Source organism: Callorhinchus milii, unplaced genomic scaffold (assembly GCF_018977255.1).
Source record: "Callorhinchus milii isolate IMCB2004 unplaced genomic scaffold, IMCB_Cmil_1.0 Scaffold4, whole genome shotgun sequence".
Taxonomy (NCBI): Eukaryota; Metazoa; Chordata; class Chondrichthyes; order Chimaeriformes; family Callorhinchidae; genus Callorhinchus; species Callorhinchus milii.
The window spans coordinates 48830340-48856035 of NW_024704745.1; the positions used below are offsets into that span (position 1 = coordinate 48830340).

The window sequence follows — 25696 nt, forward strand, 5'->3', positions numbered from 1 at the left end:
GAAGAACAATTTGTTTCCCTTTTGCCGCATTGGATGTCATACAAAGTTGGCAAGCGATGTGCTACGTGTTAGTAATACTTGATGAACTCATTGCAGATTAAAGTGCAAGTTTAATCAAATGATCATGAACAGTTGATTACTGGGAAATAGTATCGGCAATGTATATTTCAGGGTATAATTTCTAATTAACTTTGTTTAAATGTAAATGAAACAGATTGACTTCAATCTGTTATAAAATAATTCAATTTCTATCAATAGGAGAAAGATTTGACTTTAAACCATGAAATGTAATTTTAACCCCACTCTTAAGTCCAAGTCTAGATCTTACATTTTCTCCACCAAAATGATCTAGAATTCATGAGAAGTTCAAAGTTACTGTTCCAATTTGCAAGACCTGATTAAAGCCTCTTCAAGTTTGGCACTTGTGAGCTGGAGTTTTGGCAACTACATTGATCTAAAAGAGGAGTGGCACTCTTGTTTTGCAAGGTATCAGCCCATATTTGCACGCATACTGAGTGAAGCACAATGACCCAATAAATCAAGCAGTCTGCTAAGTTACTGATCAGTTTGGTGATAAAAATAAAAGCTTGCTTTTATAGTACAGTAAACCTCGCAGAAGTCGTACAAGTTGGGACCATACATGTAATGACATGCAAAATTTAGGTAATGTCAAAATTGTATAAGTCACATCATATACAATTTTTGTAAAGTTACATATAAGTTGGATTTTATATGACTAACACACAACATTTACAATACACAAGTACTGTACTGGCAAGTGACATGCTGGCAAGGCTTCTGTACCATGTTTAACTCATGAATTTTAAAGCTCTGGTAATCTATTCGTTCCATATACAGTATTGTGCAGAAAACATGTAATGGCACACTGGCAATAAATGGCAAAGCGAACAAATTTCAAAACACAACTGTTTTGTTAGAATATAAACTCTAGCAAAGATTGTTTCACATGAGCAGGGTGGTCCAACCTTTTGGCTGTTGAGGGCCAGATGCCCACTTTGAATGCCACGAACGCTGCCTTCACTCTCTGCCTTGAGGACAGTTTGCCAGACAGAGAGGGCATGGGCTGCCTGAAATTTTTTATTTCCTCTCTCATCACCTCCCCCGCTGCCGTGCGCAATGACGTTGATGTTAAGGCCCCAGGGGGGAAAGTGAGGGAGTGTTAGGGTACCCATTGCTGTGTTCTGCTGGAGGTAGGCGCGAGAGACAAAATGTTGACAGGGCAGCCGGTAAAGTTCAGTAGTGGCAAGTGCAGTAGTGGTGTTACGAGTTACACAGTTGTTAATACAACTAGTGCATTTAAATTTAAGTGGATTTAATAGGAAATTGAACGCAACTTTGGCAGATGTGTGACTTAGGCAATTATACAAATAGACTACAACAAGAACTTATGTTGCCCATGGGTAGTGTCTCAGAGTGATGGCAACAAACTCACGGTAAAAATAAAAAATAATAAAATAAAAATAAGTATTGTGGCTACAGATTTATTTGGTTAAAAGCAAGATGAGATTAGAACAGGAAAGAGAAGAGGATGATTAATGGCTTTTCTTAAAATTATTCAAGATAATTTTTCCATTTTCCATCTATCAGAGGTTAATTTGTTGAATGCAGCAATAAACACACCTAAAGATTTTCATCATAATAACTCTGCAGCTGATCATACTTGTAAAAAGCACCATAGACCTTTCTGACAATGTCATACAGTTTGCTTGAATTATTGTACAAAGTGCTGCATTGGCTAAATTTGCTACACTGGCTTTCAGTCCAATGAATAGATAATGCAACTTTACATCCTTTGGTATACAGGCTCATTCATAAACTCTACATTTCTTTGTATTGTTAGTTGAAATCCATGCACTAGTGGGACAGTGGCTCTAGATTAATGTGTTCTTTCATACTACACTGCATGTTGTTGACCCTCTGAAAAAATCTGTATGCATCTGTCAATTGTACATCACACTGCAAATCTACGAAATCTGTGGTCTCTTGATATTAGCACATTGACTTTACTGTCAGGTTGATTTCAGAGGCAGAATTGTACAATAAACAATTTAAAGAGTGACACATAACCTGGGCTAATAGAAAAGTGCTGCCACAATATTTCTGCGGAATCTGCTATAAACAATGCCCTCCGCTTAAAAAAAAGGCTAAAATATGAAGTTTCTGACACTGAGGCGTCTTGTGCAGCTGCTGGCTGTTTATCCAACGTCACTGTGGGATGAGCGGGTCCGGACGTGCACGTGCGGTGCTGCGTAAGCGGGAAATGGTCCTCGCTCCACTCAGAGGCCCCGCTGTTGAGATTGTCTATGTGTTGCGCTCTCTGCATGTGTTTATGAGTGTCTCCATGTGAGCGTGTCTCTCCTCTGAATGTCTTTGTAAGTGTCTGAGTGTCTATTTCTCTCGATGTATGTGTGTTTATAAATGGAATCTTGTTGTTGTTGTTGTTGTTTGTGAGTGTCTGAGTGCGTCACTCACTTCTGTATGTACGTGTTTGTGAGTGTGTCTTCTGTATGTGTGTGTATTTATGAGTCGCTCAGTCAGTTTACAACCAGCATTCCAAAATGCAACATTATAAATTGTCACTTTAAAAACATGTGTTCCCCCTTATATGGCCTTTCTCATTAGAAGCAATGATAAAATTGCTGCGTCCCCACCACCCCCCATCCACTTTACAAATAGTTCTAGTGTACATACTAAACCTGTTTTAAGATTAATAAGTCAAGTAAAATAAAACAATTTAAATATTGGCTTTCAGCTAGTATTTATAATTATAAAATCCTATAAAGCAAAACAATAAAATACATTTGCTCAAATTTATCTAATCAATTTATTGTAACAAATACCATTTTGGTACAAATACCAGTACCACAAAGGTTTATTGTAACGTGTTCCTCAATTGAAATTATCGCAGCAATAACACATTCCTCATTCGATACTGATTTTCTAGTTAATATTGCAGTGAGTTTCAAGGTCATGCTAAATGTTAACTGTTAATTGCTCTGACAATCTTCCATGTGTTTAAGAATTACTTAATCCATTTGTTTACAACAACAACTTGGATTTACATAGCGTCCTCAGAGCGCTTCACAGTAACGGATCCCGGTGCCGAGCCAGGGGGAGGGGGAGGAAGGTGACCAAAGGCGCGGTCGTAAAGAAAGATCTTCAGCCGTGACCTGAAAGTGGGAAGAGAGGGGCTGAGGCGAAGGGAGTGAGGACGGGAGTTCCAGAGCCTCAGGGCTTAGTGGTTGAAGGCACGGCCGCCGATGGTGAAACGGAGGACTCGGGGGACAAGGAGGAGGCCAGACCTGGTGGAGCAAAGGCAACGGGCACTGTTGTGAGGAGAGAGGTCAGAGAGTTAGGGGGGTGTAGAGGAGTGGAGGGATTTGAAGACAATGGTGAGGATCTTGAAGTCTATCCTCTCTGGGACAGGCAGCCAGTGCAGTCTGACAAGATCTGGGGTAATCGGGGAGTGGAGTTTGGTGCGGGTAAGAATGTGGATGGCAGAGTTTTGTATGACCTGGATTTTATGAATGGTAGTGGAGGGGAGACCGGCGAGGAGGGTATTTGAATAGTCCAGCCGAGAGGTGACAAAGGCATGGACCAGGGTTTCAGCGGCTTTTGAAGTGAGGTATTGGCGGAGACGAGTGATGCGTCGGAGGCTGAAGAAAGCAGTGCTAGTGAGGGACCGGATGTGGGGGAGGAAGGATAATTGGGGGTCGAACCTGAAGACTAGGTTGCATACGGGTTCGGAGAGTTTTAGGGGGAGGTCAGGTAGGTGGAGGAGATAAGAACCGTGTGATTTTAAATGTTGATGAGAGCCAAGGAGTATGGCTTCCATCTTATCAACGTTCAGCTAAAGGGAATTTGTGCTCATCCAGCTCCTGAGGTCTGACAGGCAGGCTGACAAAACATCAGGGGATTGGGGGTCGCAAAGTGAGGTGAAAAAATAGAGTTGGGTGTCATCCGTGTACATGTGGAAGTGAACCCCATGTCTGCGGATGACATCCCCTAGAGGCATATAGATCAGAAAGAGGAGGGGACCAAGGATGGATCCTTGGGGTACCCCGCAGGTAACTGGGTGAGAGTGGGAGGAAAAGCTGTTGGTGCAGATGTACTGCTGGCGGTTGTGAGGCAAGACTCGAACCAGGCTGGTGCGGTCCCACTGAGGTGGATGACAGAGGAAAAGCGGAGAGATCCAGGAGGACAAGGAGGCAGAGGGACTGATCCGGAGGAGAGGGACTGGTTGATGACATCAGTCAGTAGTGGGCAGAGGAGGGAGAGCTGGGTGACCAGCAAGTTGCTGGGTTGTGGGTCGAGGAAGCAGGTGGTGGGTTTCATGGAGGTGATGGTGGGTGAGAGGGAGGAAGGAGAGATGGGGAGGAAGGAATGAAGGATGGGGTTCGTGGTACGAGCTGATGATGCGGAGGGTGAGGGGACAGAGAGGGGGTGGTGGTGGGTGACAAGGCAGGAGGATGAGGCTGCCTGGTGGATGTTGTGTATTTTGGATGAAAAGAAGTCCATGACCTTCTCACACTTGGCATTGGATGTGAAGATTGAGGAGATTTGAGGGGGGGGGGCACGGAGGAGGTAGTGGGTGGTGGAAAAAATGATTTTGGGATTGTTTTTAGCCTCCAAGATGATGTTGGAATAGAAGGCTGTTTTTGCGTGCGTCAAAGAACGGCGGTAGCTGTGGAGATGCTCGAGCCACAGTTGACAGTGAACTGTCAAGACAGTTTTTTTACTTGCTTTACTTAAGCAACCTCATTTAAAAATGATTTAATAAATATTAATATTGTCATGTAATCAGTGCTGCTATTCTATAAACTATAAATGTGAAGCAGAAAAAAAATCGCTATTCTCATGTTTATTTTCAAAATTATAGAAAGATATTAAGTTTTTATCAGACTATAGTGGTGCCCTGGGACGTCTTTCCGACATGACGGGTGCTATACAAGTGTAATTTGTTGTTCTATAGCATCATTTCAATACCATGCCACTTGTATTCATCTTCTAATTCCAGAGATATATTTTGCTATTGTTAGAACACACTATATGTTACTGTATATGTACTGAGAAAATTGCATCTTCTTGCTGCTTCTTAAATTGTCTAAATATAAAATAATCACTTTTCTTTAAGAAAATGTTAATGTAAAAACAAGAAAGGGAATTGTACTATGATTTCACGGTAATGCTAAAGGATTGACCTGCTCAGACATGATCTGGTTACAGAGCTGGAATGCTTTGGGCAGCTTCAGGGTTTCTGATAAATATACAATATTTCTAATGAATATAGGGCTGCATGCAGAAACTTTAGCTGTGACTAAAGAATAAGCAAGTAGAAAGAATTTTTTTTATCAAAGCAAAGGTTCAGATAAATATTGTAATATTAAGTAAAAAGTTATGAATTCAAGTTTCTCCACTCTAAAACGTTTCTAATATACTGGTCTGTCTGTGTGGGGTTGGTTAAAAAAAAGTGTTGTTAATAAAATTACACAGAAGTTGTGGAAACTGAAATTTTTGTCAAAAATATCCATTTGGCTTCCTGTGCTGAAGAGAGCAGACTTCTTATACAACGAGGAAGCAACTGAAGATAGAATGGCTAAAGGGGTAAAAACATCATCAGAACAATATATAAAATAAAAAACTTAGAAAAACACTTGGAAACATAAATCTGATATCTTTGAAACTGGGCAATTAAAATCCCACATTTTAAATGGGAAGGAGTACTTGAGGTATAACAATTCTAATGCTTTTCGATATGCTTCGCACTGTTAAGTGTGAATCATTGATATGTTGCTTGTGACAGCTGAATGCAGCTGAAGAATCTTCTGCAGATGTTGCCTCCGTGGACACTTTGTTTAGAACTCAGCTTCTTAAACGCATCATTATTCCTCACCCACAGATACACTCACTACACTTTAGAGACACTGAGTAGTGCTATGACACATTTGATAATGATAATCCTTGCATTTGCTATAGCGCCTAATCATGTCGTTGAGATGTTTCAAAGCGCTTTACAGAATATAATGTAAAGTGGATTGGTTTTGTATGTTGTAGGTACTAAATGCAAGGAATAATATCATTCAGGTATGTACAAATAGCAAGAGATCTAGAACAGAATCCTCCTGGTCCATTAGTATGTTGCTGCCAACCGTGCTACTGGAATGGACATAACCGTGATGTTGAGCAACAAATACTTCACAAGTGAAACTCAATTGTTACAAACAGGGCAAGGGAGTCAGTTGAGTTACTCAACTTTGTTTGGCACAGACAGATGAGGACACAGAATTAAACGCAGCATGTATCTCTGTAAAGATCCTTAATGAAGAAGCATTTTCCATGCCTGAAAACTCGTTGGTAACCAAGTGGTTAAGGCAAGTGTAGCTCAGCAAAGGCTCGTCACTTCAGAAACATAGGGATCATAGGGATTTGGCTGAGGTTCAAAAGAATCTTTCAATTTGATGAAAGGTTGCTTCACCTTTTCGCTGAATCAATACAGGACTTATTTGAAGCAATTATGGATTTTTCTAAAACTTAAAAACTGCAAATTTAAATTCGCCTTGACTTAAAACTGGAAACAAATTTGTGAATAACTTGTGACAATATTTTTCCTTTTGAGAGCAACGGTGCATTGTTCTCATACAAGTCTTAGGTAAGAAATATTCATTTATTACAATTGTAAGTATTTATACTCACCCAATTTAAACTCAAAATTTGTTTTGTCTTCCTTGCCCTGGCTCCCCCCTCTCTGTTATCCCTTAAAAGACTCTCCCTCCCAACAAGCCCCGGTTCTGACGAAGGGTCATGAACCCGAAATGTTGACTCACTTTCCTTTCTCCATAGATACTGCCTAACCTGCTGAGTGTTCCCAGTGACTTCTGTTTTTGCTTCAGATTTCCAGGATCTGCAGTATTTTGCGTTTTGGTTACACATGTATAATAATCCTTTCATTTGATATAAATCCTGATCACATCATCAAAATATAGTGTAGTGACTGCATTTGAACACGCATAGGTGAACTCAGCAGCCAATTTACTCACAGCAATGAAGTGAGTGACACATTTGATTTGGAGGACAGTTGGCCAAGACGCTTACTGTGATAATGCTGTACAAACACTAGACATACGTTTCATTATTAGTAGGCATGTCACTTTAAATAATGCAAGTACAATCTTTTTTTAAATCATTTTGTCACTGGTTTTACAAGTAATTTATCATTAATAATAATTCACATTTTGTGTAATCAATTCTAGAACACAATTTATGATTCAGCTGAAAGTGCATTATAAACTTATAACCCTCGTGTCACTCACATTATACTGCATAGTAGCATCATATCAACATCTAAAAGTAGAAATACTGCATGTCCAAAATTAAAAACATATAATCAAATAAAAAGTGTAGCCAGTTTGTCCATTTTTATGGTTATAAAATGTATAAACATGTATAAACGCTACTTTCAATGTAAGCATTTATAGTGTTTAAATTGGATGTTGTCTATTGAATAGGTATTTGCTGTTAGGTATTATCCTTATCCTTATCCGAATAGAGCAATAACAATAATAAATAAGATGGCTCGATGAGTCACATTTAATTCAAAGAGCATTCTTAGAAAAAAGCAAACAAGGATCAGTTTGCTGACCAAAAGTTTATATTAAAAAAAATTATTGCTCACTTGCACAAGTCTTATCACCACTGGCCTTGTGAATCCAGTAGGGGGCACAAGACACTCTGAGCACGTGACATTTACCTCGACTACATCTTACCATTTCCTACAGACTTACCTTCAAAGCAGCATACAAGTAAAACAACATGCACACAACTCCTATCCTTTATCTAATCATTCAACCAAGGCATCTGTAAAACATATGGAGTCCTGTAGCTCACTGGTTAGAGCACTCGCTTTGCAAGCGAAAGACCTGAGTTCAATTCCAGGCAGAGCGAAACCTTGGGCAAGTTTCCTTACTCCACACGCCTAATAATAATCCCTCCAAAACCAAAAACAATAATAAAAACAATAAATTGGTCATTTTCAATCTACGACTGTTTGTGGAATATTGCTGTGCGCAATTGGCTGCCGCGTTCGCCCACAAATATACAGTCAATTCACTTTACAGTGTGTTCTGTGAAGCGCTTTGGGACGTGCTCCCGACGTGAAAAGCTCTATATCAAATGCAAGGATTATTATTATTATTATATGAACTGGTTGTATAAAAAATTAAGATGCAATGAAAACCTTTTAATTATTCCATATATTCTCAAGTACTGTTTCAATACAGCATAGGTATATGATCCAATTTTTCCCAGAATTTATAGGAATTCCAGCTTGTTTTTGTAATTCATTATGATTTATTCTGGATATAGAAATAATATTACAATCATACTGCTATTCTGGCTTCAAATATTCTGTCATCTACTGCAACGTTTGAACTGTGTGTCTGAGATAGGCTGAACTATCAGCAGTGTTGGGGGGTGCCCAGTGTTGTCGGAGGAGCCATTCTTTTGAACGTTACGTCAAGGCATGATCAGGTCAACATTAAAGAATCCATAACACAATTTGAAAAGAGAAGACCTTTCTGTGCCTTGGTCAACAATCCTCCATTTTAATTGATCATTCATCGGTTGTCTGTAGGACATTGCTCTGCACAAATTGGCTGCCACTTTTGTCTGCCTACAAATTCAGTTATACTTTACAAAATATTCTGTAAAGCTCTTTGATATGATAAGAACTATAACATATTTAAGGATTATTATTATTACATTATAAAATATATAATCTATTTACAAATAAAAGCTGCATGGTCAATTATATGGCATTTCTTGGTATTGAAATCATCGATTCTATGTTTGAAGAGCTCTAATCCATTAAGGTTTTTTTTGTAAATAGTACATGCCTTATTTGTCATATTATTATTATTACAATTAAAATTAATAAAATTGCCATGACAAAACTGCAATCCATGGTGGTAACTGTAATTCTTATGTAACCAGAACTATCAGCAATTGTTTACTATACCTGGGTAGAAATACCTAGACAATCATAACTTGCGTAATAATTTATATTACGCCTTTTGTAATTAAATTAAAAAATGAATGTATCAAAGTGCTCAACAAAATATAAAGGATTAGGAATGAAAGCTATCATGCAAGCAACTGATCTGCATCAGAAACAACAAACAAGCAAACAAACAAACACCAGAAAAAAGGATGACCAGGATAAAAATCTCATGTTTCTTTAAAATAGTAATAACAGCACAATTTTTCATCCACTGAATTACAAGGCTGATGGAACCTAAATTAATACAGTAATACAAATTAGGATGATGATCTGAAAATAATAAATTATACATAACATAAAATGTTATTGTAGGCAAACATGGCAGCTAATCTGCACCAGCAAGTTTCCACAAACAATGACTGAAATTAAATTTGAGGAATAGAAGAGAGAAAAACGTCCCGAAAATAATAATAGTGTTGGGGAGTGGCAATTAACACACACAACAAGGAGGTTAGAGGCCTAAATAAGGATAGTCCAGCAGTACCTTCTGTTTACTCAAGATTTTGGATGGAGCTGCACTGTAAATCAAGTAGTTTGATCTTTTGTAGGAGAGGTTTGGAATTAGACTTGACAACCCCTCTCAATCTTCTGTACAGCAGTGTGCTGTATCAAATTACTAAAAAAATCAAACAACCCTTTCCATCCTGATAATTAGCTTTGTATGGGTTAGGTTTCCATAAGCAGAGTTGAGCCTCCTTGAATTTGATGAGTAATGTCCATGCAAAGAAACATTATTGACTTTCCTTGCAGCTGAGTTCATATGGCCATAACCGGTTTAATCTGTCAACACTTAATCTTCTGGGTCAGTCTGTCAACCAAAAGATAAGTGGGATGTGTCATTGAAACAAAATAAAATAGGAAAATACACCAAAAAGCACAAAGACAAGCTACCCAGCAAAGCAGTGGGAGAACACTGTGCCCAAATCACATGAAACATGAGGTTACAATCGTCACAGAAGTTTGAGGCTGATTTTCACCACAATGTTTCGACCTGATTGAATACAACTTGGTTTTGAGTAGCTGTTAAGATTTTAATTTCTTATCCACACCCTATGTTCTATGAGTGCCTGTACACTTCATGAAAAGGATTTTGAGCAGTTCTGGTCTTATTTTAAAAATATATTAATCTACAGTAAACTATCATAAATATAAAACAGACGTCACCCTCCTCTGCCGTGCTTTAATATCAAATTAATTAAAAGTTGTAATTCTCAATTTAGAATTATTGCAGTGACACTGCAATCCCAAATATGTTAATACTTACTCCAATTGAATAAGATGCCTAGAAGATAGTGATAGTAGGCTGAAATCAACTGCATCAAATCATGCCCCCAAAACAAGGCACTTTTAAAGAGGACGCCCATGAAGAATACAGCAAAATAAATAATTTGCACTTGCATAGCACGTTTTCACACCAAAATGACTCAAAATGCTTTACAACAACAGTAACAAGTTGCATTTATATAGTGCCCCACACACAGGGTAGCGTCCCAGAACGCTTGTAAATGTTACAAGTAAATGTTAAGTATTTTTGGAAGCTTTTTTGGAGATAAACATAATACCCATCTCACACAGCCGGGTTACATAAACAGCCATGAGGTTCATGAACAATCGGGAGGCTTGGACATAAGAAACTCTCTTCTCTTTCCAACTATTGTCCTGGGCTTATTGACATTCACCTGCATAGGCAGATAATAATGCTCTGGACAGATGGGGGGGCGTGGTGGAGAGAGAGAGGAGGGGGAAGGAGGTACAGTGGGCGAGAACAAATTTTTGATATTAACTAACTGAAAGGAATGATGTCAGAGAATATTAGCTTCATATTATATTAACTTGGGATTTTTTGAACTTGTATTAAAATTATGTTACAGATAAGTGGTCAGTGACAGAGTGCTGAGCATTACTTTTGTATTGTAGAATTCGCCCAGCCTTCAATTTAATTTTCCTAGCTTCTGAATACAATTTATATTGTTACTTCAACTGTCCCTCATGAACTACAGGATGATAATCTGTTCAATGAAGGTTATCGAATGGAGAGCAAGTAAGGAATTACAGAACACTAACATAATCAAATGACTCAGATGAATTACAAATCATAGATTCAACCAGATGCTCTGAGTTTAATATCCTCTTTAGGATGTTATTTGCTGTTTGCATCGTACACTTAAGATGTAATTTTACTTTTGTAAAAAATTAAATATCCCAGTGGTTAATTACAAGATTCTTTGTCTTATTTTGCTATTAGTATGAACAGTTGTTGTAACTAATAGAGATGTTAACAAATTAATAAATCCATATTGCAAAGTCGGAAGAAGACGATTATACATTTGTCAAGATTATCTGAACTGAAATACGAAGCAACTTGTGTACTCGCTGTACTCACATCTAAGTTCTACAAAAGAACCGTTCTGCTGATTAACAATGGTTAATATTGTGCTGTGACTTGATACAAAATACTACGTATACCAATGGTGAATTTTTATTGTAAATTGTTGATTTTTCTGCTAACGTGTTCAAACTAGTATGAAAAAGTTACTAAGAAGATAATGACCATCTTGTAGTTTGAGAAGTAAATGATTTCCCTTTGAAACATGCAGTGTGTACTGAGTATTGTGCTTTTGTCTCCTTATTGTCTCGAGATCACTGAATCCATTACCAAATACAAGATTAAGGCAAACATACAGCAGTTATTTTCGGCATCCATGTTAAGGTGCAATTTCATCATTCAATGGGGTAGGCTTCCATGCCAACAGTTATATGCTAATAGATTTGAATTTCCTGCCAACAGTTCTCTTCTACCTCAGTGAAAATAAGCAGCTGCAATAACAACGGAGGGGGGGAGAGGTGGTATTCAACTTTTAATGGTTATTCTCTTTTATTCTTTTCTACCTTCAACTATACCATTGGTCGCCAGACTCCCAGCTCTTCCCTTAATAAGCTGCATGTGTACCCAAAACTCTGCATCCCTCTTCTGTACCCCATCCTTGCCTGGCTCCACTGGCTCCCCACTCCCTAGCACAGCCAATTCAAGATCCTCATCCTCACCTACAAGGCCATTCGCAGCCTTGCTCCCTCCAACCTCTCTGACCTACTATCCCCCTCCCTACCTGCCCGTACCCTCCGTTCCTCTGGCTCTGGTCTGCTCCACATCCCCCGCTCCAACAGCCCTACCATCGGTGGCCGGGCCTTCAGCCTCTCAGCCCCTAGGCTCTGGAACTTCATCCCCCAGTGCCTTCGCCGCCTCCTCCCTTTCCTCCTTCAAGGCCGGTCTCAAGACCTTTCTCTTTGACCGTGCCTTCAGCTCCCCTCTCGACTCTCTACCCCCTCCTCGTTCCCTCCCTTCCCTCCCCTCACCCTGACCATTTCCCCCCGCTCGGGTCCTGACCCAACTGTCCAGCGCCTTGGGACGTCCTCCCGACGTGAAAAGTGCTCTATAAATGGAATCGTGTTGTTGTTGTTGTATTTCTGTGATCTCAGTCAACCCTATTGATCTAGCTGCCCCTTTTGCTCAGTGAACACTGCTTTATGTCCCCTGCACCATCCCATCAGCAGATGGTATTAAGGAATCCCACTAGAATTTACCAAACACACGTGCATTTATTTGCCATCACCAATATTTAATATGACCAAGCCAATTTTGCATGGGTACCTAATACAGCCTACATTTTATATTGGTTCCTATGGGTTGAATCTGTGTATTCTTGTTTTGGTCTGTAAAACAATCTTTACTACACATACTTCCAGAATTATGTTAAAATAATTTCTGAGAAAAATTAGTAGATATGAAAGAGGCTAATTTCACCTGAAACACGTGCATTAAAATTTCATTATCAAAGACACATTCATTTCCATTCATCTCACACAAACTGATTAGTCTTTCATTAATATCAATGAATATTCTCTAATGAATTGCACAAATTCATGACAATTTTTTAAAATTTCAGTCATTTTCATAACAGATTGGAATTGCGTTGACATCTTACAATTTTGGAAAACATCTGGAATAAACTAATTTGATAGTCTGATGTGAACTAAAATACTACATAACCATAACCATCAAACACATTCAATAGGATTTTTTTTAAAAAAGGAACAGATCTCAATAAAAGGGAGTTCCTAGTCCCACAGGTTTAAACAGTTAACCATTGAGACCTATTCCACAAGGCAGGACTCAACACACAATGAAGCCCACCAGTTCAGCTACAAAACACTTGCTATAGGCAATCATTCCTGACATTCTTTTAACATTTCTGTCTACTGTACAAAGAATTTTGTACATTTTTTTGTTAAACATTAACATCTTCAGGTTGTTAGTGACATGCATAAAACATGATTAGATGCTGCTGCTCAAGTATAAATTGAAGTTCGGCACTGCCTAGGTTTGCTAATCTTGTTCTTTGCTGATCTTGTTCCCTTGCCTTTCCGTCTTTGCTAATTACTGACAAAAAAGCACCTAGCGTTCTGACACACTGTATTACGGCAAGAGAGATGCAGACAATCCTTCAGGAAGATCATAGGTTTCCCTATTTTGTCGAAACTGGTGTATTATGTCTTTTGTAGTAACACAAAATATTGCGGGGTTTAATCATTTTGCAAAAAGATACGCATTGCTTTTAATGCAATTATAAAATCAGAACATAATTATTTCTAAAATACCCATTGCTGTCCTGTATATCAGAATGTTTGTTTTTAATTGAGTGAAAAATACAAAATCCATGCCATTAGGTAAATGCTGACTGTGTATTTCACAAGTGTCTCCTGTATGACTCTGTGTATCATTCAGGAGGCAACCCTCTTTGCTGCTCTTGTCTTTCTGATCTTCATGTAACTGTCAAATACAGCTCTTTGCTACTCTGGATAACAGCCTGCCTGTTTTTTTACACTTTTACAATTTTACACTCAAGAGTCTAGTCATTTGACCAAATTGGGTTAAAACCTTAAGTTTTAAAACTTGTTTAATAGTCAATGTGCTTTCCGACACAACATCACAACACATCACCTTCAAACAATCAATAAGAAGAAAAAAAAATTCAGGCATATGATTAAAATCAAATAGAACCAAAAAGCATAGAATGAGAAAAGATCATTTCGTCAGTCAAACCCATACCATGTATCATCTATCTTATAATGAACCGTACCACACCCACTGCAACTCCTAAAGAATAAGTCTGTATTTTACACTTAATGTAAAAAAAATTGCATCTCAGCAATTAAAATAAACAAATGAACCCCAAATTAGGGAAAGGCACAAAGATCTCAAATCAGTGCGGACCCCATTATAATATGGGGTCCCAGCATGATACACTCCCCAGCATGATACGTGTGTAGTCCATTTGAGAGCTGTGATATGTAGGTGACATGCATGGAACACTCTGGTTTGGGTACTCTTAAGCACAGTGATGGGTTTCCACAGATATTAAGACACCCGGCTGACTCCTACCCTCCAAAGAAAAATCATGCTGGTTTGGTTACAACTTGGTTGAGGTGTAGATACCATGCACTGTACATGCACGCAGCTGGCCTGCTTGATTCCAATGAGCCGACCAGCTCTTGTATTAAATGGACGACTTCTGGATCATTAGGTCATCGCCAATGTCACCTCCTGTGTACCACGTCTTCAGAGAACACCTATTTTAATATTTTGCTCGCTAAAAATAGTTAACTTTCAGGTTATCCGATTGCCACCGATGAGATGTTTTATGCATGCACAGCACAGAGGAATAGACATCAAAACATCTTTTGACCTAGAAATTGGCCTTTTTATTTAGTGTGGGAACTGATTGGCACGCAAGAGGTGAGATGAAAGTATATCATTATAGAACGTGATGGAATTTTACGGACCTCCCAAATATCACGTTATAACAGGCTTTGGAATTGAAAGGATTAATTGATGTACAGATCAGCCATGATCTAATTAAATGGCAGAACGGGCTCAAAGGCTTACTCCTGTTCTTATATTCCTATGGCTTCACGCATTAACAAAACCCAGCATTATTGCCTTTGGCAGATATTTCTACATTCAAGAATCATTAATTGTGGGTTTTTACATTTTTTTTGCCCACTTGTTTTTGGTCACTATTTGTTATGTATGTCAAGGTGAGGAATTTAACAAAAGATTCAAATATACCAAGATTCAAGCTAAAATGGCACAGGTTGAGGATTGCAATGAGCAGATATGCTAAGGCAGCAAGCTAAGAGGACTCAGGTTCAGGTTTATGAAGGGCAAGCTCAGGACAATCAACAGGCCACTTCACTTCTTTAGAAAGAAGGTAATAATACTTGCTTTTTTTCTGATATAGCTCCTTATCACGTCTTTGAGATGTCACAGAATACACTGTAAAGTGAATTGACTGTATATTTTGTGGGCAAAACACGGCAGCCAATAGCACATAGCAGTGGCTCACAAACAGTCGTGAATTGAGTGACCTTTTTTTTAGTTAAAAGGAATTATTACCCCCAGAAAAGCGATCTGCCAATCGACTAACAACCAGGTTCCTACTTGCAGAGGCGTGTGGAGTAAAGAAACTTTCCCAACATTTCACCCTGCTGGGAATCAAACCCAGGTCTCTCGCTTGCGAGGCGAGTGATCTACCACTGAGGTAATCAACAAGTGGAAGGAAAGTGTACCAGAAAAGATGGATGAGTTTAGCACAATGTCGAAATATTTAAGGAACAGCTTGATGCTATAATGGAAATACACAAGTGTAGGAATTCTGGAAGTGAATAAATGGGTTAAAAGGTCTTCCTCATCCAAACCTTTCATGATAAAATGACCAGGAAGCAATGTAGTTGTCAGGATTGAAACCTCGAAAGTTACATAAATAATCAGGTAGGCAAAGTTAAACCAAATTTCCATGAGCTTCAATATAACTTGCTATGTTAGATTATTTGTACGAGTAACATAAAAATGTCCTCCTTAGCCTCCCCGGCCCATCTCTCAGACTTACTGAAACTGTGAATAACCTAGGAATTGAGTTCAATCCCCATCTATACTTCCTACCCTGTATCCAGTTTCTGATCAGGACAGCTTTCTTCCGACACATTGCTAATCCAACTGTACCTCTCACGCAACACTGCCCAAACCCGTATTCACGCATGCGTGAGGTCCTGCCTTGAATATTCCAATGCGCCCCCTCCTCAGCTCCATAAAATCCAATGAATTCAAAACGGCAGTGCCTGTATCCTCACCTACACCAAACTTGCCCATCACCCAAGCTTTGCCAGGCTCCACTGGCTGCCAATTACAGATCACTTTGAAGGTCCTTACATTCATGTACACTTCAGCCCTGGCACCTCCATACCTCTCTAACCTGTTTACACCCTACTTCATTACCTGCTGCGTTTGATCAACTGGCTTCAGAGTCTTGCTTGTCCATCGTCCCTTTCACTCTAACGTTGGCGGCTGTGCTTTCAGCCACTATGCCCCAAAATTATGAAATTCTGTCACAATTCCTCCATCTTGCCACATCCTCCTCGCCTTCAGATCACACCTGAAGACCTTCTTCTTTGACCATGAGTACAATCACTTACCCCCAGCTCGGCATCAAGCTCCACCATGGTTAAGCACTCCAAGATGCTAACCCACATGAAGGGCACTATATAAATGCATGTTGTTACAAATCCCCATCTCCTAACTAATGTGCAATGGCAATGCTGAGGGTTATGCAATATTCACTACATCTTCACTTACGGAAATGTCTCAAAGTGCCCTTCATGTGGGTTAGAATCTTGGAGTGCTTAACCATGGCGGAGCTTGACGCCAAGCCGGGGGGGGTGGGGAGTGATTGTACTCGCAGTCAAAGAAGAAGATCTTCAGGTGGAATCTGAAGACAGGGGAGAATATGACAAGATGGAGGGATTGCGGCAGAGTTACCTTATTTTCTGAAAATCACTTCATCCTTTTCAACATATGCCTCCATTATATTTGAAGGACCCAAGAATCTCTGCTGTCACATTGCAGATAACTTCAACATATGCACGCCGTGCGCGCTTGCGCACACAACGCACACACACAGGATTTTAGTATTTTTTGACAAAACAAAAAGCTTTACTTACTTTGTGAGCTATACATGCAAAAAACATTACAACATTTGGTAGTAATAATAAAAAAATTATCATCCTTGACTTTGCTTATAGCACTTATAACAAGGAAATGTCTCAAAGTGCATTATAGGAAGTGCAGCGATTGTATTTGGTCGCAAATAGGACAGCTATTTAACGCACAGCAAAGTCCCAAAAACTATTAAGAAGTGACTCACTGATTTATCTGTGGAATTACAGAACACTGGAAGAATTCACCTTTTTTTCAAATAATGCCATGCCTCAACATTTTTCTGAACTGACACAGGACTCATCTTAACATTTCATCCAAAGGATGGCACCTCAAACGATGCAGAACTACTCAAACGATCCAGATCTCCGCAAAGAAATGATATACCAGAATATGAGCTCAGGTCTTGACGTGGGTCTTGAACCCACAATCTGATTCATCAGCCTAGAATACGAGCTCAGGTCCTGACATGGGTCCTTGAACCCACAATCTGACCCCTCAGTCATAGAGCAGGGGCAGAACAGGCAGGCTGTTATACAGAATAGCAAAGAGCTATATTTGAGGGTTGCATTAAGCTCAGAAGACAAGAGCAGCAAAGAGGGTTGCCTCCTGAATGACATACAAAAGGGTCATACACAAGACCGCTTCTCTATTGCTTTCTTGAATGGGTGCTGTATGACACGTCTCAAAAATGTGATAAGGTGCTATATCAAATGCAAGGATTATTATTATAATTAATATTTGTCTGGTGTGTGCTATTAACTGAAAGGTGTGGTAATCTGAGAGGATTCCTGTACAAGTTATGGAGAGTAAACTGGCTCCAAGATCTAGGAAAGGCCACCCTCACATGCTTATTGTGCTTCTCCTTTGCCATTTTGTACGGATGGAGAACTCACTGCAGAATAAGTTGATAATGGCAACATCTAATGCATCAACTTTCCCATGATTGGAAGAAATGTCTGAATGTACATTAGACAAGTCATCGTCATTCAGCTCTTTGACCCCATGGACTTATGGTGGCATGTGTTTATCCATCCACTGGTCTGATTTCGGTTGAGGGATGATCAATTTGCCCGTGGTCAGGGAAACCGGTCCACAATGTCTACACAGCACTCACACTTGTGTAAGGAGCATGTTATTCACACAAAATGACTGACTACTGACCAATTGAAAGCTGGTGCACAAATTCTAACTATAGCCCCTCCTGAGATACAGCATTAATCATTGGAATCTGCAATGGAATGCATAGGGTAGTTGCCAATTTGGGCCCAAGTGAAAACTGTAATTTTCCCAGTGATATTAGCACTGCTAGTAACCACTGAATGGAGCTGATGACTTTGTATTTTCTGCTGGTATGGCCAATGCCACAGGTCACAAGATCATAAGACCTTTGGCTTTCTCATCTACCCATCCTACTGTGCTACCAGCACAGCATCAAGCAATTTGTTTGCTGTTAAAGAAAAATTTTGTGATATGTCAAATAATTGTTCTCTGCTACTCTAAACCTACGTGCTCTTGTTCTGCCTAGGTACATCCAAGAAGTATATTATTCTGCATCTACTTTTTCAATCCCATTTAAAGGAGTAAATTTAAATTAAATTGAAATTAAATTACATTTAAAGTTCCATTTAAGTCTGAAGAACCCTAGCTTGGGTGGTGAAGTGGTTTGATCCCAGTCCTCTGGTGTCACAGTTTGCTATTGGTGTCTGCTCTGCTGATAGGCTCAGCCCATCAACATTGCTGCAATGTCATTAGATACAGTAAATGCAGCTGCATGTGAGGGTCTGAAAGGGAATCATGGAAGCCTGTACAATCCAAAGCCTTTGCTGAAGAACATTCTCACTTCAATTTTAAATAAAGAGATTGCAATACCAAGCTGTAAAAGCTCTGTATAAGTACAGAGATTCGCCAATACAAAAATAACCTTTTTCAAACTTATTAAAAGAGAAAACATGTTTTGCAAGAAAGGAAAGTTGTCTCAAGTTGTAATGAGGTGCCTTAAGGCAAAACTTGTTTTGGAATGACAGAAAAATGACAGTGGAATGGTACTTATACACCGCCCTCCACGCAGCGTAGCGTCTCAAAGCGCTTAATAGTGGCGGAGCCTGACTCCGATCACTGACATTCTTCACATTGAATAATAACTGTTTCCTTCTTTAGGTAAACTTCAGCAGTAATTCGATTTATATTATACATTAGCATTAAGAAACAAGTCTCTGTCATTTAATACTTACCAAGTCACAGAATAGAGTTAAAAGGTTTTGCTCCTACATGATTTCACAACATTATGTAAACTATATAAAACCATAAAATTATATGGGGATAAGGAAAGGGCATCTAAATGGGATTGAAACAATTTGTTCTTTGAATAACCAGCACAGTCATGTTGAGCCAAATGGCCTTTTTCTGTGCTGTAAATTTCTATGGTTCTATTTCTGTGGTTCAATGTTGTCTCTTGATAATAGCCATCAAACTCATCGACAGCACTACGTGTGGAGATGTGCTGCATTATAAATTAGGCTTGGTGGAAATTAAAAAGCTGTGAACATCAAATAATTGGTATTTTGCGACGTTCTGCAATCCAAAATAAAATCAATTTCAATTGATAAAAAATCAAAACTACTGCATGAGGTGGAAGACCGGGATATGAGAGAGGTGGAGGCTCTTGTGTTGTATGAACCACTGGCATGGACTAGTCAGGCCAAACGGCTTGTTTCCTTGCTGTAATGTTCTATGGACCTCTATGGAAAAATGAAATACTATTTGTGAACTATCACTGCAAAAGGTCACAATTTTTCTATCATCATGAATGAAACCTGGTACAATGTAGTATATACAATATACATAATAATCCTTGCATTTGATATGGCACCTTGACATTTCTTCAAGATATTTTAAAGGGCTTCACAAGATTTTATTGTGAAGAGTTACGATTGTGTATTTGTAAGTGAACATGGCAGCCAATTTGTACACAGCAATGTTCCATAAACAACCATGAAATGAATGACCAATTTTTCTTTTAGGGGATTATTGGCCAGTATACTGCAAGCAATCATGGCTACATACAAAATACCCACAAAATACATAGTCATACCACTTTAGTGCACATCCTGTGAATCACTTTGAGACACCTCAATGACATAAGGTGCTATTTCAAATGCAATGATTATTATTACACAAACATGCTCAGTAAATTAACATGGTTAAAAATGTTACTATGGTGAAAATTATTTTTGCATGACAATTATAGCTTAGACTTGCAATGCATTGACCGCACAATACAATATAAAGATCAGATTTATTGTTTCATAAATTTTTTCCACCAACATGTATTCTCCCTCCAAAATAAACACAAAATAATCTGGGCCACAGACCGAACATCAAAATCACTGCCATCAAAATCACTCTGGATTAGTTAGCAGAAACAGAAGTCAAATGGAGCTGGTTTAGATCAGTTTTTCCTCGAGCCCCCCCTCCACCACAAAACAGCTTGCAAGCGCAATTCATCCAACTTCCCCTTCCTCTTCTCTCCCTCCCATCCCCCACCCAAATAGATGGTCTGTTGTCATCCAATATACTGTATTATTCAGAAAATAGTTAACTGTAAATTTACTCAAGGAAGGAAGTTAGTTGAAGTTAGGATCAAAACTCTAAAATTCCCCCCCCATCCAAGCAGTTTGAAGAATCCAATGATTTACTGTTACGTATATTATCAGATTATCATTGAATATGTTTATAGGAGCGAGTGATGAACATACAGCTATCTCATTGTGACCAATGGAAACAAGTTACAAATTAACCTAAATCTGATACTTATCATGACCCTGGTTATAATATGCAAACAGCTCACTAACAGTCAAATAAACGATAAAATGTACATCTTCTTTCAAAGATGAAGACAAACAGGTACAATAATACTGAACTATGGCGTGATGAATAGATTAAAAGTACCTATTAAGTATTGTTAACGATTCTTGTAGAAAGCTCTGTAGTGTCAACAGCATAAACAATTTTGAATTACTACTTAAAAATAATGATTATACTCAGTTTAGCTTCCAGAAAAAANCACTCATCTAAAATATAAACAATCTACCCTTTTATAAAGGCAGAATCCTAATTTTTTTGTTACACAAATACTGCATTTTGTAATAGACAAAGTCATTGAAAATGAATGTTCAGTAAATCTTTAGTAAAATTATAATATGAACAGACATCACAAAGAACGTATTTACCATTTGCAAAATACCTAATGCAGATCAATTAATTTTACACCACAAAAATTCTTCATTTAAAATTCCTTACCTTTAGGGAATCAAAACAAGCAATAACTCGCCCATTTTCAACTTGACAGCTTTTTGGAGGATGTGCAAACTTGCATTCCTGGTCTGAACGTGAGCAAGTCCCTCTCTGAAATTGTCTGCACACTTCTAACGTCAGCCATTTTGTATCACGCACTGGAGCAACGTTTAAAGCCATAATAAATGGTTGAAGTAAAACGTGGATAAGAAGAGTAGCTTAATTTCAGGATTCTTGGACAAAAAAAAGTTCCAGCAGCCAACGGAACACAAACCAAAAATGTAGCCTTTTTAAATGCACCGATGTGCAGAACAGAAGAAAATTACTTGACAAAATGCTAACAGAGGCTTGTTTTGCAGCGTATTGGTCAGCGTTAAATCAGATACCTAATCAGCAAGTGATTAGTCATCAATTTATCTCATTTGTGAATGAGGGAGGGGAACCTTCAGATTGGCACTCCAGTTGTTTAAAAGGTTTGAAGCTATCCACTCTTGCTGATAAAACACTTTGTTGCTTTGAATAAAGTTATTTGGATGCAATCGTTCCCGCTAATGGAATATTAATCATGTTCTAGTCGCTTCCCGTCATTGGTTTTATTGCAAACAGCACACCCAGCTCTTCCTATGTTGGCTTTGTTCTTCTTACAGTAGTTTGTTCTTCCTGTTTTTGATCCTACTCACAATTTAAGATGAGGCAGCAGACACGCAGATGCAGCAGAGGTGTTTTCAGTTGATTATTAGACCAGGCATTCTGCAACTGGCAGCAAACAAGCCTCACAAGCGCAGACTGACTTACAAGCAGCTCCAAGTAACACACACTTCAGAAAAGGCACTTTTCATCACCAACCTGTTGAGACAAAATATATATACATCATGCCTTGCTTACGGCAACTTTCACTCTACTTAAAATAATGCTACTGCACTGTAACGAAGCCATGGATCATTTTCAACATACTTCAGAATGGAAGCTGTGCTAACAAGGCAGCATACTGCAGTCAGCCATGCCATTGCAGATTAAAAAAAGGAGTTGGCTTTCCTCGTGAAACTATGCTTGGTAGGAGAATAACCAATCGCAACAAGTATTGCAGTAATATTCTGGGCAACAGTCCAATAGCTTGATGCATCTCATAAATGGCTGAATGTGCCAGATGACATTATGCTCGCTACACCGAAAATGCCTCAACCTAATGTGACCAGTCCTAATGCAATCTAGACGTACTGTATACCTGGTTTCAAATTGATTAGGAACTCATCTCTACAGATTTGCAGCACTCTTCAATTTGTACTTCTACCATTTACACTATCCCATATTCATAAGATTTTTTTAAAAAAAGGCAGTCATAACCTTCAGCTCCTTTATCTGGAATGAATTGGACATACAGTAATTCAGTCAATGTTTCACTAACATCTGCGAGCACTTATATCTACAGAGGTTGAGCAGTGAAAGGGAACCACAGAAGGTTATGACGGAATGGGGGGTGGGGAGAGTAAACAAGGCAGATTCTGTCAAACAGCAGCAGCTATGTTCTACTTCCTTCTTGATTTAACCCTATGAATGCCAAATATGAATAAGCACACCTAAATGTTAATTTTGACAAGTTCACATTATTTTAGTTTACTGATGATCACTGTTTATACAAATTTCACTAGATTTAATTTAAAAATATATACATTTTAAATTCAATTACATTCTATCATAAAATTATGACTGACTGGATATTGTGCTTCAGTCATACATTACCTATATGACGTGCTGAGAATTGCACACTAAACTGGTACAATATCAAAACAAGTGACCATTTTAAGTAAACGCACACGGACTTCTCCAGGCTCGACTTTGCAAACATCCTGCTTGTCGGCCTTCCCAACTCCTCCCTCCACAGGCTGCAGATAATCCAGAACTCTGCAGTCCGTGTCCTCTCCCGCACCAAACTCCGTGACCCCATCTCCCCCATTCTCGCCCGACTCCACTGGCTCCCTATCCTTCGGAGGATCCAGTTCAAGATCCTAGTCCTCACCTACAAAGCCCTCCATGGCCTCGCCCCACCCTACCTCTGTGACCTCCTAACCCTTTACCAACCCGCCCGTTCCATCCGCTCAGCCGGCTCTGGCCTGCTCCACGTCCCCCGACCCACCCGCTCCACCATAGGCGGGAGAGCCTTCAGCCACTCTGCCCCCAACCTCTGGAATTCCATCCCCCAATCACTCCACCTCGCCCCCTCCTTAGCCTCCTTCAAGTCCCGCCTCAAGACCCTCCTCTTTGACCATGCCACCAGCCATTCCCTTTCCCCTCCCCTCCCTTCTCCCCCCGAACGGGTCTGAAAATGCTGTACACTGTCCAGCGCCTTGGGACATCCTCCTGACGTGAAAGGCGCTATACAAATGTAATCTTGTTGTTGTAAATACTACTGAGATATTGAAGGTAATCAAATCAACAATCCAATTTGTGAACATAATAATATATGAAAGAACTGAAAGAGAATGGAGGTCTAAACATCATACTTCTGATGTATGCGACTAAAATTGAGTCCATCATTTGAATCTAAAACTAGGAGTCATAGTCTGAAGTTAAGGGTCAGCCTTTTCGAACTGAGTTGAGGAAGTATTTCTTCACTCAGAAGGTACTGAATTTGTGGAATTCTCTACCCCAGAAGGCTGTGGATTCTCAGTCCTTGAACATATTTAAGACTGAGATTGATAGATTTCTAAAGGATAGAGGGATTAAGGGATATGGGGATAGAATGGAATTAGGTTAAAAGATCAGCCATGATCTTAGTAAATGGCGAGGCAGGCTCAAGGGGCCGAATGGCCTATTCCTGCTTCTAAGTCTTATGGTCTTATGGTCTATTATTGCTATTATTATTATTATTATTTACTGATTGCAAAATTGGTTGTCACGTTTGCCCACAAAACTGTAAAGTGCTTTGAGACGTCCTTCCAGGGTGAAAGGCACTATACCAAAGGCAAGTATTATTATTATCACATTGTTTTACTAAAATTCTTGCAATCTAACCAAGGGTCACAAACCAAAAAGATCTAAAATGAGGGATGGGAAGAGCAAAGGACATTTAGTGATCAATACAGATTTGACCAAAACTGTAATGAATATCTAGATATACACTTTTAGTATGCTTTCTAAAGATGGAATCCATTTTGCTTTATTTGTCATGTCTTCAAACCTGTCAGAAAGCTGTAGAAGGTAGACAACTTTGCCTATACGTTTGCCAACAGACTTCTTGATATCAGTTTTTCCATAAGTGGGAGGGGAAAGGGTTAAGACACTAAATAAAAGTAGTTTGTCTCCAAAGGAAAGAAAGGTTAAAAAATACTAAGGTGATTTATCCAGAACAGTTGTTGGCATCTCCTGGTGAGATTCAAAGAGGCTGCCTGCTTGCCTGGCCTTTCAGGTCAGGAATGGTACAGGAGCACAGCTGGAAACATTTACTTCAGATAAATAATTTATTATTTCCACTGGTAAGGGAGTTGGTGACAACAGGACAGATGGTCACAAGAGGAGCAAAAGGAAAGCTTAGGAGAATATCGTTTTCACATAGAGAATTGTTGGGAATGTGGAATGCTCTCTAATCAATGTGTTGGAGGCAGAGTCCATGGTGAGTTTCAAGAGGGAAGCAGACAGGTATATGAAAGTTAGAGGGTTGAAGGAATATATGGATATAGGGCAGTACAATGGGATCAGAAGTACAGCCTTCTCTGAGATCTAGTGTAAACTTGATGGGACAAATGGCTTCCTTCTCTGCTGTAAATTTCTTTGATAAAATGATAAACTAAGTATATGGAGTTCTGTTTACTTGAGTCAATGCAACAAAGGGAGTGGATTAAATTAAATACAAGGCTAGATGTTACTTTACAATTTACAAACCAGTAGTTACCAATATACTCTATTTTGGGCTCCTGGCCATAGTTCTACATAACATACACTGTACATAGTCAGTAAAGGAGGGAACTAAAGTTTAGTCTTGGGATTTGTACTGAAATTTACAAAGCTACACTGAATCATTATAATTTAGCAAGTCTAAAAATAACATCTGGAGGAAGTTAGATAAGGCAAGATTAAACAATGCAGCTTTTATAAGGTGTACCATAATTCAAGTCAGTAAAGACGTGCAAAAAATACAGATTTATAATGAAAATAAGTAAAAAACGTAGAAGCTAAATTGTGATATATTGCCATTTTGAAAACGGTTACACTACATGCTGCATTACTTCCCTACAAAACACTGGATGTAACAATTAAAATAGATGCATATTCTAAAT

The 25696-nt window shown here is 39.0% G+C and overlaps 1 protein-coding gene across 12 annotated transcripts in view; it reads right to left on the reverse strand.

The window, feature by feature from the left end:
- Positions 1 to 25696, reverse strand: part of mbnl2 (muscleblind-like splicing regulator 2) — a 91767-nt gene that overhangs the window by 38109 nt on the left and 27962 nt on the right. For 10 of the 12 annotated variants that reach the window (XM_042334504.1, XM_042334503.1, XM_042334502.1 and 7 more), the window contains exons 1-2: positions 22377 to 22440; positions 21429 to 22268 (exon numbers count right to left, since the gene is read on the reverse strand). In XM_042334504.1, coding sequence (XP_042190438.1) covers positions 21429 to 21602 — 174 coding nt within the window. In that variant the 5' untranslated portion in view covers positions 21603 to 22268; positions 22377 to 22440. Of the gene's footprint in view, positions 1 to 21428; positions 22269 to 22376; positions 22441 to 25696 lie in introns of those variants that run through there. The other 2 variants (XM_007906275.2, XM_007906278.2) reach the window with 1 other exon arrangement.